At 37.4% G+C, this 12,040-nt stretch overlaps 1 protein-coding gene across 2 annotated transcripts; it reads left to right on the forward strand.

The window, feature by feature from the left end:
- The first annotated feature begins 1,325 nt into the window (after window positions 1–1,325).
- On the forward strand, window positions 1,326–10,963 carry LOC132163357 (protein HIRA). 2 transcript variants are annotated; one of them, XM_059573616.1, is made up of 10 exons: window positions 1,326–1,495; window positions 4,085–4,360; window positions 4,949–5,200; window positions 5,281–5,678; window positions 5,813–6,827; window positions 7,407–7,617; window positions 7,824–8,064; window positions 8,859–8,978; window positions 9,826–9,943; window positions 10,132–10,963. In XM_059573616.1, exons 1-10 carry the CDS (start codon window positions 1,388–1,390, stop codon window positions 10,498–10,500), a joined length of 3,108 nt encoding a protein of 1,035 aa, XP_059429599.1. In that variant the 5' UTR covers window positions 1,326–1,387; the 3' UTR covers window positions 10,501–10,963. The 2 variants fall into 2 exon arrangements, with proteins under 2 accessions (XP_059429599.1, XP_059429600.1); XM_059573617.1 differs by lacking the exon at window positions 1,326–1,495 and having other exon boundaries at window positions 4,271–4,360; window positions 4,946–5,200.
- Window positions 10,964–12,040: the final 1,077 nt, after the last annotated feature.

The raw sequence follows: 12,040 nt of genomic DNA on the forward strand, positions 1-12,040 counted from the left end.
TACATGTTATTTTTATAAACTGGGTTGAAAGAAGTTCCTCCAACCCAATTTTGAAGAAAACTCTATCCAACAAACCCTTAATAGACTTATATATATATATATATATATATATATATATATACTATTATCTCTTAATAGTATATATAGTCTCGGGCCACCATCAAGGTGTCCGGGTGTGGCTTAGGGGTGGTATAGCAACCACCCCTAAATATATATTTTTTAATTTTCTTGATTTTTAAATTTTTGTATTAGTATACTATCATATCTTAATAGTATATATAGTCTTAGGCCACCCTCAAGGTGTCTGGGGTGGTGGAGTCACCCCTGAGACTCTTAGGGGTGGTCCGGTCACCACTACTAAATATATTTTTTTTTATTTGTTTATTTTTTAATTTTCTTGGTTTTTTAATTTTTTTTATTAGTTAGGTAGAAAAATATTGAGTAAAGTTAAAAAATTTTGAGTTGAGTTGAGTTAGTGATTTCAAATCAACCTGAAAAAAGTGAGAAAAAAAAAATTGAGATAAGTTGGGAAGAATTTCCTTCCCAAACAAGCCACCATTATCCTTTTCACTAAAAATAAAAATAAAATTAAAAAAAAAATCCCTTTTTGACCTAATTGCGACAATTCTATCCTTAACTTTTTGCTTAATTATGTTTTGTTTTTTTGGTTTTGTTTTGTTTTTTTGTGTATGTGTGTGTTAAGAAATCTGTTGCGAGTTTGCTTAGACTCGCGTTTGTAGGTGCCCTCATACCAAAAGGCCAAGCTTTCGAAACTTATCGGTCCTTTTCATTCTGTTAACTTCTCTTTAACTCCAGTCGGCACTGATTCCCCTCTTTACCTTTTTCTTTATTAAATTAAAAAATTTTCCATTTGAAGTCTTTTTTTCGTATCTAAGACCCGCGATCTTCTAGGAGATTTGACCGTTAAAATAGAAGCTATTTCTTGATCTCCCCCCAACCCAGTCACTTTGTAGTTTGTAGGGTTTTGGTCCTTTAGGTCCAAACCTAGGGTTTTGCTTTCTCTAAGAATTAAAAAGAGTTCTTCTTGTTATTCAAATTTAGGGTTTTTCTCGCTTCCAAAACTCTGAATTTGCATAACCTTTTGCTGGCTTTTCAAGAAACAAGGTCAAAGACTCTGTCTTTGTGGGGTTTGGGTTCTCCTACACATCTGAGGTTTTTCCAATATAGCTTCTTTTGGCTTTCTTTGGGTCTAAAATTATAAATTTAGTACCTTCTGATGGTCTCTCTTAGTTTTTGATTGCTGGGTTCTCTTCAATTCACTGAATTGAGGGCTTTTTTTTTTTTTTTTTTTTTTTGTTGCAAAGCTGCGAATTTGCCAGAACTATAGTGCAAAAGCCTGTATTGATTTTTGTATCAGGAAGCAGAGATGATTGCAGAGAAACCCAGTTGGATTAGACATGAGGGGATGCAAATTTTCTCCATTGATGTTCAACCTGGGGGGCTTAGGTTCGCTACCGGTGGGGGTGACCATAAGGTATGGCTTTTATCTTATCCTATTCTCGTCTGTTTGGTTGCTAATAAAATTCAGTAAATAGGGAATACTATGAAATTTAAATTTTGGGTTCTTCGTTGTCGGGGCAACAAATATATCTACTTGAGTGAGCACAAAAGTCATCTCGTTTATATAACCTTTCGCTTTTTTCACGTTTCTTTGGTTGCCGAGATAATTGCTCGAAGTTCTTGCTACTTTGAATGCTTGGAAAATTTAAGAAGACAAGAGACATTTACACTTTGAGTTTCACATTGTTTGTTATTTGGGACCAAAACATACTAGAACTGTCCAATACAGCTATTTGGCCTAGCTGGTGGATTCTTTTACGTATTTCATGCTTTGTTTGGTTGCTGAGGAATTTGGGTTAGGAAAAACGATATTTGGCCTAGCCTACTTCCTTGTTGCGTCATGCGATTTCCTTATTACTTCGAAAACCTTTCATTTTATTTGTTCTGTGACTTCTACCCTTTTTGTACTCGCGTGACTTCTAGTATGGTCCCTCCTAGCCACCCTCCTGCCCCTCAGCGCCACCTTCCTCCGCTTGTTGTCCGCAATCTCCCTATCATGTTGTAACCTCCCCCCTCTCCCCCACAGAAAAAACCAAATAACCCCTTACAATTTCCCCCATCCCCCTGCATTGCAGCCCAGCCTGCAAACAACTTCCTCCTCCCCTGTGTCTCCTTCTGCTTCCTCCTTTCCCTTTACTATGCAGGGCCCCCACCCAGATCAAACCTCCACCCTTTCTAGTTCTAGTGGGAAAATATTTTTTGTACTGCCAATGAGCTTTAGCTCAAATGGTACTCTTCCTCACTTTGTAGCAAGGTGGAGGGCGAGGTCATGGGTTCATGTCCCATGGAGTTCGAGTGTAACTTACCAATAAAAAAAAAATCCTACCAAACAAACAACGGAAAAGATTTTCAATTTCATTCTAAGTCTGAACTAGATAATGGCAAATCAGTGATTTTCTTTGAAATGTTTTCAACCAAAAAATATTTTCCCTCAAATGAGATAACATGTAATAATAATAAGTGCTTCCAGAATGGACCTTCATTGACATCACTATAATTTATACAATTAATAACTCGGAGTTTGCTTTTAGTGGGAACGATTGACAATTTTCATAAATTCAATCAATTCTTCATATATGCTTGTTAGACAAGACTCAACTAAGGGGCTGACTGGATGTTTCCCATTCTGTCTTATCTGCATATCATTCTCAATGTGGTACAAAGTAAGTTGGGTGTTGTGGTTTTAGCAATGCAATATGTAAAGAAAAATTGCTGGTTAGAGATGCCTTTCATGCCCCTTTTTTTTTTTGTGGGGGTGGGGGGGAGAGGTTGGGAATGTAGTGGGGGAGGGTGCTAACTAACTTTGGAACTTACCACTCGGCATGTTTTGGTCTAGAATCCTCCTCTAGCAATGTTTCCATAGATATTCAATGAATCAATGCTGTAAATACAGGTGTCGATTTGTATTGCGGTTTTAGCTTTATGCAATAAATACTCTCTCGCTCTCGCTCTCTCTCTTTCTCCCCTCACCCAAACCCCACTATGGTGACTAGAGGTGCTATTAGATCGATAAATGTTAAATATACATGTTTTCAATAATACAATCATTAAGTAAACTTATTACCCGTCTTGTTCTTGAATTGGACAAAAGAGTATTAAAAGAATGTGATTATTAGCGTAAAATGTTATTTGTATGTGTAATTATACAGGCATGTCATTTTGCATTCTTTTTGGTTTGCAACCAGTGTCCTTTGTTATATTAGAAAATTGGGTAAGCCTCTATGCATAACTATAGAAGGATTCGTTTTTATATGCTTTTAACATTGCTTCACCTTCTTTGATGTCATGGCACATGGTACCACTATTCTTATGTTTGTTACTACTACCGATAGCCTGTAGTAGTTAAATTAGGAATTTTTACTTACAAAGTTTCCTAAAAAACCATTTTCGTTGACAACTAGTTCCTCAAATAAAAGAATTAACCTTCTAAAGTTATTATATAGTTTAATAATTTAAGTAAACATATTTTCAATAATCACCTCAACCACTTTCTCTCCCGCTTTGTGCAATCCTCTTCTCTCTATCTCTCTTTAAGTGATTACTGATCTTCGTTTCCTTAATTTGCAATAAAAAAATTTCTAATGTTCAAAAAATACTCCTTCTGTTCCATATTGTTGGTTATGTATAGAAATTCAAACTTTTAAGGGCATTATCATCGACGCTATTTTTTCTTGAAGAAGATGACATAAGTTTCCAAAACTAGCTTCCTCAACATAAACTCACTAAAGCAAATGAAAAAGGAGTGTTGCTTTTTTAAATACAGTTGTGGGTAGGTTGGAAAAGTAATTAAAACGTGTCCATTAACTTTTGAAAGTGACTAATATTTTGGGACATCTCGAATAAAGGACCAACAATATGAGACAGAAGGAATAACTTTAATTTGTTATGCACATACATCACATGCACACAACAACTCGCTTTATCAGAAATATTATTATGTATGCAAGCATTATCTACTATGTACAATTAAGCTTGCTTCCCTCTTTGCCGTCATTGAATGCAGGTCCGTATTTGGAACATGAAGTCTGTTAGCAGGGACTTGGGAAATGATGAATCCACACATAGGCTTCTTGCGACCCTCCGTGACCACTTTGGTTCTGTCAACTGTGTTCGGTGGGCTAAACATGGTAGGTATGTTGCATCAGGGTCTGATGATCAGGTGATTTTAATTCATGAGAGAAAGCCTGGTTCAGGAACCACTGAGTTTGGCAGTGGAGAGCCCCCAGATGTCGAGAACTGGAAAGTTGCAATGACTTTAAGAGGACACACTGCTGATGTGGTAATGAAATTGCTTTTACGAATGGGATACTGTTGGTTAACAAAACGATAAATTTCATTTGATGATTTTTGGAATAATTTTATCTTACTGCATGTGTATATTTTTGTTACTCCCTTTGTCCCATATTGTTTGTCCACTATTCCATTCTGTGATGTCTATAAATAATGTCTATTTTGAAAATTCAATGACATAATTTTAATAGCTTTACTAACTTACTCTTTATTTTATTTGAAAATACAGTACTATTTTTTTATTTTCTTGATTTGAGTTTGAATTAAGGAAGGTGATTTTGGACACTGGTAACTTTTTATTTCAAAAACAATACATTAACTATAAGAAGTTGGATTTTCTAAGGTGAACAAATAATTGGGATGGTGGCTTTCAAAAATCAATTGCTTTGAGCAACTAAATTATTTATTCATAATTTCTCTTTAAAATATTGTTTTGTTCCTCCATAGTGAAAAAGAAAGTAAAGAACAGAGAAGTCTTTCAGTTTTATGTGCGATCAAATGCAACCTATGTTTATTACATGAGTGTTCTCATTGGGTATCATCTAACCTGGGAGTTGTTTTTCTATGCTTAAAGTAGGTGGATCTTAATTGGTCTCCAGATGATTCGACGTTGGCTAGTGGGAGTTTGGATAATACTGTCCATATCTGGAATATGAGCAATGGCATTTGCACTGCTGTTCTTAGGGGTCACTCTAGCCTGGTTAAAGGAGTTGCTTGGGATCCCATTGGCTCCTTTGTAGCAAGTCAATCAGACGATAAGACTGTCATTATTTGGCGAACAAGTGATTGGAGCCTTGCTCACAGAACAGATGGTCACTGGGCTAAATCAGTATGTTTATTCATCATTCACAAATTTTATATTGTTTCAGTTTTAATTTCTATGTTCTAATGGGAGTATGTTCTTGTCAGCTCGGATCTACCTTTTTCAGGCGGCTTGGATGGTCCCCTTGTGGCCATTTTATTACTACCACTCACGGTTTCCAGAAGCCAAGGCATTCGGCACCTGTTCTAGAGAGAGGCGAATGGTCTGCCACTTTTGACTTCTTAGGACATAATGCCCCAGTTATTGTGGTGAAGTTTAATCATTCAATGTTCAGAAGGAATTCCTCCAATGCTCAGGAAGTGAAATCTGCATCTGTTGGGTGGAGTAATGGAGCTTCTAAGACCGGAGGCAGAGAACCACAGCCATATAATGTTATTGCAATTGGGAGTCAGGACCGCACTATAACTGTATGGACGACTGCAAGTCCTCGTCCTCTCTTTGTGGCGAAGCATTTCTTTACTCAAAGTGTTGTGGATTTATCTTGGTACGACTGTTATTTCCAGAAAATATGCAACTATTGGGATATAGGTTCAGATTTTCTTTTTGGATTTTGACCAACTATTCTTTTTACATCTTTGTTGTTCCTCTTTTGAATCTTTTGTTCTCTTTTTGGAACAGGAGTCCTGATGGATATTCACTTTTTGCCTGTTCCTTGGACGGGTCAGTGGCTACTTTCCATTTCGAGGTGAAAGAACTTGGCCACAGGCTAAGTGATGCTGAACTGGATGAGTTAAAAAGGAATCGTTATGGTGATGTGAGAGGTCGAGAGGCAAACTTAGTAGAAAGTCCAGCACAGCTACTGCTTGAAGCAGCTTCAGCTAAACAGACACCAAGCAAAAAAGTTGTCCCAGACATTCAGCAAAAGCAGACGCTGATAAAATCTTCCCTTGATGCAGAGGTTGCAACAAAGAGTGAACCTCAAGCTGATGATGGGAAGAAGAGTGGTGGAACTGCTGCTGATGGGTTAAATAAAGTGTCAACTTCTACCCGGATTTCTAGTCCTGTAAAACAAAGAGAGTATAGATGCCCTGATGGCAGAAAGAGAATAATTCCAGAAGCAGTTGGAGTGCCTGTTCAACAGGAAAATATTTCTACTGCAGCTCAGTCCCAGGCACTCGACTTTCCTATTATTGCATCTGATCGCGGAAAGGACGATAATGGGTTGGTTCCTACTGAGGTTGGCTTTAAAGAAAGTTTTGTTAGGGCAGCAGTAGGCCGAAGCTCTGATCTAAAGGAGCGTTCTGGAGTCACTGCTAGGGCTACAATTTCTGAGAGTCTCATTATTGAGAAAGTTCCAGTCTCCATGGGCAAAGATGGAAGCATCAATGTGGAACAGTCCGGGAGTGCTAAGGCTTCTACTTCTTTGCCTGCTTCTAGTACTTCTCTTTCTATCAGGGTGTTTGATAAGAAAGGAGGAGAAGATGCCTTACCCTTTTGCTTGGAAGGTCGACCTAGAGAACATGCTGCAAGCGATATTTTTGGGGTGGGAAATACATTCATGATGAAAGAAACAGAAATTATTTGCACTAGGGGGCCTCAAACGCTTTGGTCTGATAGAATCTCGGGGAAAGTCACTGTTTTAGCTGGAAATGCAAATTTCTGGGCAGTTGGATGTGAAGATGGATGCATACAGGTAAGTATTTAAATTTAAATGTTATTTCTTGTTTCTTTTTTTTTTTTTTGGGTGCAGTGGGGGGAGAGGGGTCTCTTTCTTATTTGTTTTGTATTTTCGAAATGTTCTTGACATTGTATAAGCTGAAGGCGCTAACGATATATTTTGAGTATTTCTCTTCATAGTTGCAATGCACATCCTTTATCACAAAACGTTGCATCATAATATTAGGTGTGGCTGTTGATTGATTGTTATCTGGAACCTGCAAATTAACTATTAGGTGATGCTAATGCCTTGTTGAGAGACATTCCATTGCCAAACTATTTCTTTATAATGATACTTTTACTTATTTATTACCATGTTTTTGAAGAATTTGACATTGACAAACATTAACAAATTTTTCTAGACATCACTAATGAATAGCATAGGGTCCCTGGGCTAATGATTTTAATCAAGGCCCTAGAGGACAACTGCATGATAAGCATTTCTTTCAAAAAAATTCGGCTAATTATAAATTTTATGGAAATACGGATATAGATATTAGCTTGCACAATTTGTTTGAACTATTATACTATCTTATGTCTGTTTTCTGCTTGGAAGGTTTACACAAAATGTGGGAGACGAGCTATGCCAACCATGATGATGGGATCAGCAGCAACATTTATAGATTGTGATGAGTGCTGGAAGTTGTTGCTAGTTACAAGGAAAGGAACGATGTTTGTTTGGGATCTATATAACCGGAACTGTCTCCTTCACGACTCATTGGGATCTCTGGTTGCATTGAACTCAAACTCATCTGCAAAAGATGCAGGTATCACAAACTCTCACATTTGTTTAGCAAGGTTTTTTTTTTTTAATTTTTAATTTTTAATTTATTATTATTATTATTTTTTATAATAATTGCTGAGAAGCCATATACTTTGTCTGTAAAGTTTGGAATTTTTGTTTAATTTCTTGACTGTGCCCTTTAATCGAGTGGTTCTATATATGTGTCGTTTTCTTTTAATTGCTCTCTAGGCACAATCAAAGTTATATCTGCAAAGCTATCAAGATCTGGTTCTCCTCTGGTGGTTCTGGCCACTCGCCATGCCTTCCTCTTTGATATGAGTCTCATGTGTTGGTTAAGGGTTGCAGATGACTGCTTCCCTGCTTCAAACTTTGCAAGCTCCTGGAATTTGGGTTCAGTTCAGAGTGGTGAGCTGGCTGCATTGCAGGTTGATGTTAGGAAGTATATGGCAAGAAAGCCTGGTTGGAGCAGGTATGTAGTTGGTGTAAATTCACGATGGCTTGTACTAAACTGCCATGTGTCACTGACAGGCCTTAATTGAAGATGTGGTTAGAATTAAAGTCAGAATGTAGGGCTGAATTTCTTTCTTTAGTTTTGAAGAATCATAGTACTCGATACTCGAATTTTAGGAAAAATTATTAACATGGATAATAGAAGTATAAACCCCAAGGGTAAGTGGTAAGAGGTCTTTGTGGTAGTCCATGAGGTCTAAGGTTCAAATCCTCTTGGGTGAAAACAATTCATTGGGACCAGCGAAGCTGGAGAATTGCCCAATCCATGTGGAAGGGGCGTTTTACATGGGTCTAAAGTTTATCTAACAAGAGTGGGTACACGAAGTAGTCTTGTCTTGGGGGGGTTCTTTTTGTATACTTCCTGTGTACTAGAATTGCGCCCCTCTGCGCTTTTGATATATGAACATTACTTATCAAAAAAAAAAAAAAAAAGTACGCATTATGCTGTGAATAAATTGTACAGCATTTGTCAATGAATACAAGTGTGACCACCACCTTGGCGTCTCTTTCTTTTCCCTCTTGCTCATTTTTGTTGAACTTGCAGGACTATTAAACATTCTGAATTCTTTTTTGAAATTCTCATGATTTATTAATGACTATTTCTAGATTGATTCCCGACTTTCAAAGTACTCCCAGTGTATATGCTTATTTCCGCATCTCTACAGTTCTCTTTTTTCAGTAATTCAGTGTGAAGTCCACAGTATAATTTGCATTCTTCTTGTACAATTGACCTGTGGTTGTTTCTTGCTATAGAGTGACCGATGGAGTGCAGACACGTGCTCATTTGGAAGCTCAGTTGGCATCCTCTTTAGCTTTGAAGTCTCCTCATGAATATCGCCAGTGCCTCTTGTCATACATACGGTTCCTTGCAAGGTCAACCCCATCCCCAGTTTTAGTTTTTTGTTTTGTTTTGTTTTGATTTTTGATTTTGATTTTGATTTTTTTTTTCACCTTTTTAATTGGCCCCTTTTTGAGTGATATTCTAGTTTTGTCTGGCAAAGAGATTTTGTCTTTCAGATTTGTTTAAGAAACTCCCCCACAAAAAAAGAAGAAGAAAGCTTGTATTTGTTACTTTTATTGTTTGTCATTATCGTTTCTCTCTCTCATGCGTCAATATTTAACATTTACTTTTGACTGTATTTGTTACTTTTATTGTTTATCATTATTTTATTTTATTTCTCTAGAACACATTGAGTAATTCAATGTATAGAACTGTTTTCCTTCTTTAGAACCATTGCTCCTCATTACATAATGTAATCATAAAATTAATTGTACATGTACATGATACTATATGTTATGAGGGTCTTGCCAATGATCATATATATTTCCTTTTTGTATTTCTCCTCATATTACTTCAAACTGTTTTTAGTTTGATTGTTCGGGACATGATTGTAAATGATTGTTCGGGAAATGAGCATAATCCTTCAGTAGTACTACTTTAAGCTATGCTGACTCCTATAAATTTTTGTCTTAAATATTCTTTGGTGAAAAACAGTTGCAATGCACCTTGTGCTTTCATTGGTAAGAAACAACATATGGGCCTATCTCAGAGGGTGAACAATAAGTTTTCTTGTCAGATGTAATCGGAGTGTATGCTTTATAGTGTTTAATTTTATATTAACTGGACAATTATATCCTTTAATGCTGGATAAATATTGAACAGTAATGTATTTAGCATCCATGAGTGTGGCAGTAAAACTAATATTCTTATTGATTGCAGAGAAGCAGACGAGTCTCGTTTGCGAGAAGTCTGTGAGAGTTTTCTTGGACCTCCGACTGGGATGGCAGAAAACACATCTTCAGATTCAAAGAACCTGGGATGGGATCCTTGTGTGCTTGTAAGACTTTAGAACCTGTTTTTTGCTATTTCTATTATATAGGGAAAATATACTAGATTATAATTGCTTTCATTGACTGGATGGCTTCTCTCTCCCTCTCTGAGGAGAGCAGGGGAGTTGATCAATTTTTACTTTCTTATGCTTCATGAACTATCTAGATGAAATTTGCTTTGGGTCTCTCTCTGCAGGGAATGAGAAAACACAAACTTCTAAGAGAAGATATTCTTCCAGCAGTGGCATCAAACAGAAAAGTCCAGCGATTGCTTAATGAGTTCATGGATCTCCTTTCGGAATATGAGAGTGCTGAAACTAACTTGGACGAAAAAAATACCTACCCGCGAACATCATCTCCAATGGCAACTGATCAAAGGAACTCTGCCCCGCCAGCAATAGATCATATGGACTCCAGCCCTGCAACTATGGATGAAAAGGACTCGACCCAGCTGACAAAAGATCAGGCAAATTCTGCACCACCAACAATAGATCAAGTTAGTTCAGATCCACCATTGCCAGATCAACTTAATCTGGTGCTGCAAGGAAAAGATGCAAGCTCTTGAATTCTGCAATTTTTAACCCTAGGAGCTAATTTCTTCCATAGGGGCATGCCGACTTCATGTTCCTGAAGTGGATCTTGCGTTGGGGTTAATCTTGCCCATATCAGCTTCCTTGCTTAAGAATGGCTATTTGCAGTGTAAAAGCTTTCCTCAATTAACTGGCCTATGCCCTCAAGGTCCTCTATGAAGCTGCATCTGGATTTGAAACAACATATCTATCTAACTTGCGTGATGCACCAAAATTCTCAACTTGCCTTTGGATCATCAGTTTTTTGTCATCAACATAGTTGATCTTATTTCTTGTATAATATTAACAATAATTGTGAATTATTCATCTTTCCAGCTCTCCTGTCTAATTGGATCAGATAGGTTCTAACTTGTATTTTACTATAATGGAGACTACTACACAGATTGGATCAATTACTGTACAATGTGTAATATTGCCAATGATTAGTATTTTGTTTTTGCCCCTTGATTGAAGCTTTAAAATTCAATGATATTGAAATGTGAAATGCCATGAGAAGTTTGTAGTCTGTTCATTGCTTTGGTGGCCAAATTGGTTCATGCACTAAAGTCGACCATATTCATTATATTAAAAAAAAAAAAATCAAATTTGTTAAGGGCCTCAACCTGAGTGACCAACTGGGCTGAGCTGCCTTCATGGCTATGGGGTATGTTTGGCTACCACAAATAACTTTTATTTGTAAGGAAGATACTTATTAATTAAAATATAGAAAACTAAATTGAATAAATTTTGTAAATTATAAAACTCTAAAATGATCTTTAAACTATTATGATTTAATTTCATACTTCAGAAATAGCAAGCACAATTACTTTTCACAAAAGCACATTACCGTACGTGTAGCTCTGTTTAAAGCTCAAATTTAAATGCAAATCATTTGCTTGCAGTTGCACTTGGCAGATGAATGGTAGGTTCACTCTAGTATGGGACCCTCAAGCTTGCGGAGTTGGCTCATATTGATGACAAAATTACTCCCAACACCTAGGCTACTTCTTGATGAGGCTAGGTTGGAGTGATTGACTGATGTTTGTTGGGACTTGGGCTTATGTGTTCTTAGGCCCACTTAGCATCTAGATTTTCTCGGCCCAAAGGTAGACGTCAGCCCTTCAAAGAACACACGTTGGGCTCTAGGGCCCAATGCGGTAGTGATCGGGTGCCTTTGAAACCCGTGACTCACGGTTAGAAGGTCGCAAGAGGCCGTACTAACTCGATCGCCAAATGCTCTACTCGCATTTCGGTCAACTACGTTTGCAACTCTCGACTGATAGGAATCGAGTTGTGGGCCCCAACATAATCATTCTTAAGTTTTAGAGCTCATAATTTTAGCAAAAGCGCATGTCACTTCAGGGAAGATATACGTCACATTAGCTTTGACGTCTCTTAATAGCCTGAGCGTACCATGACAACCCACAGCACTAGAGAGTGCACGTGTCTCTCCTTTGCGATTCATGGAAGCCAAGAATAGATCCCTAGGACACCCATCAGTATAAAGGGAGGAGAGGGCGTGCAGGCAAGAGGTTC

This window comes from Corylus avellana, chromosome ca10 (genome assembly GCF_901000735.1).
Source record: "Corylus avellana chromosome ca10, CavTom2PMs-1.0".
NCBI classification, from domain to species: Eukaryota; Viridiplantae; Streptophyta; class Magnoliopsida; order Fagales; family Betulaceae; genus Corylus; species Corylus avellana.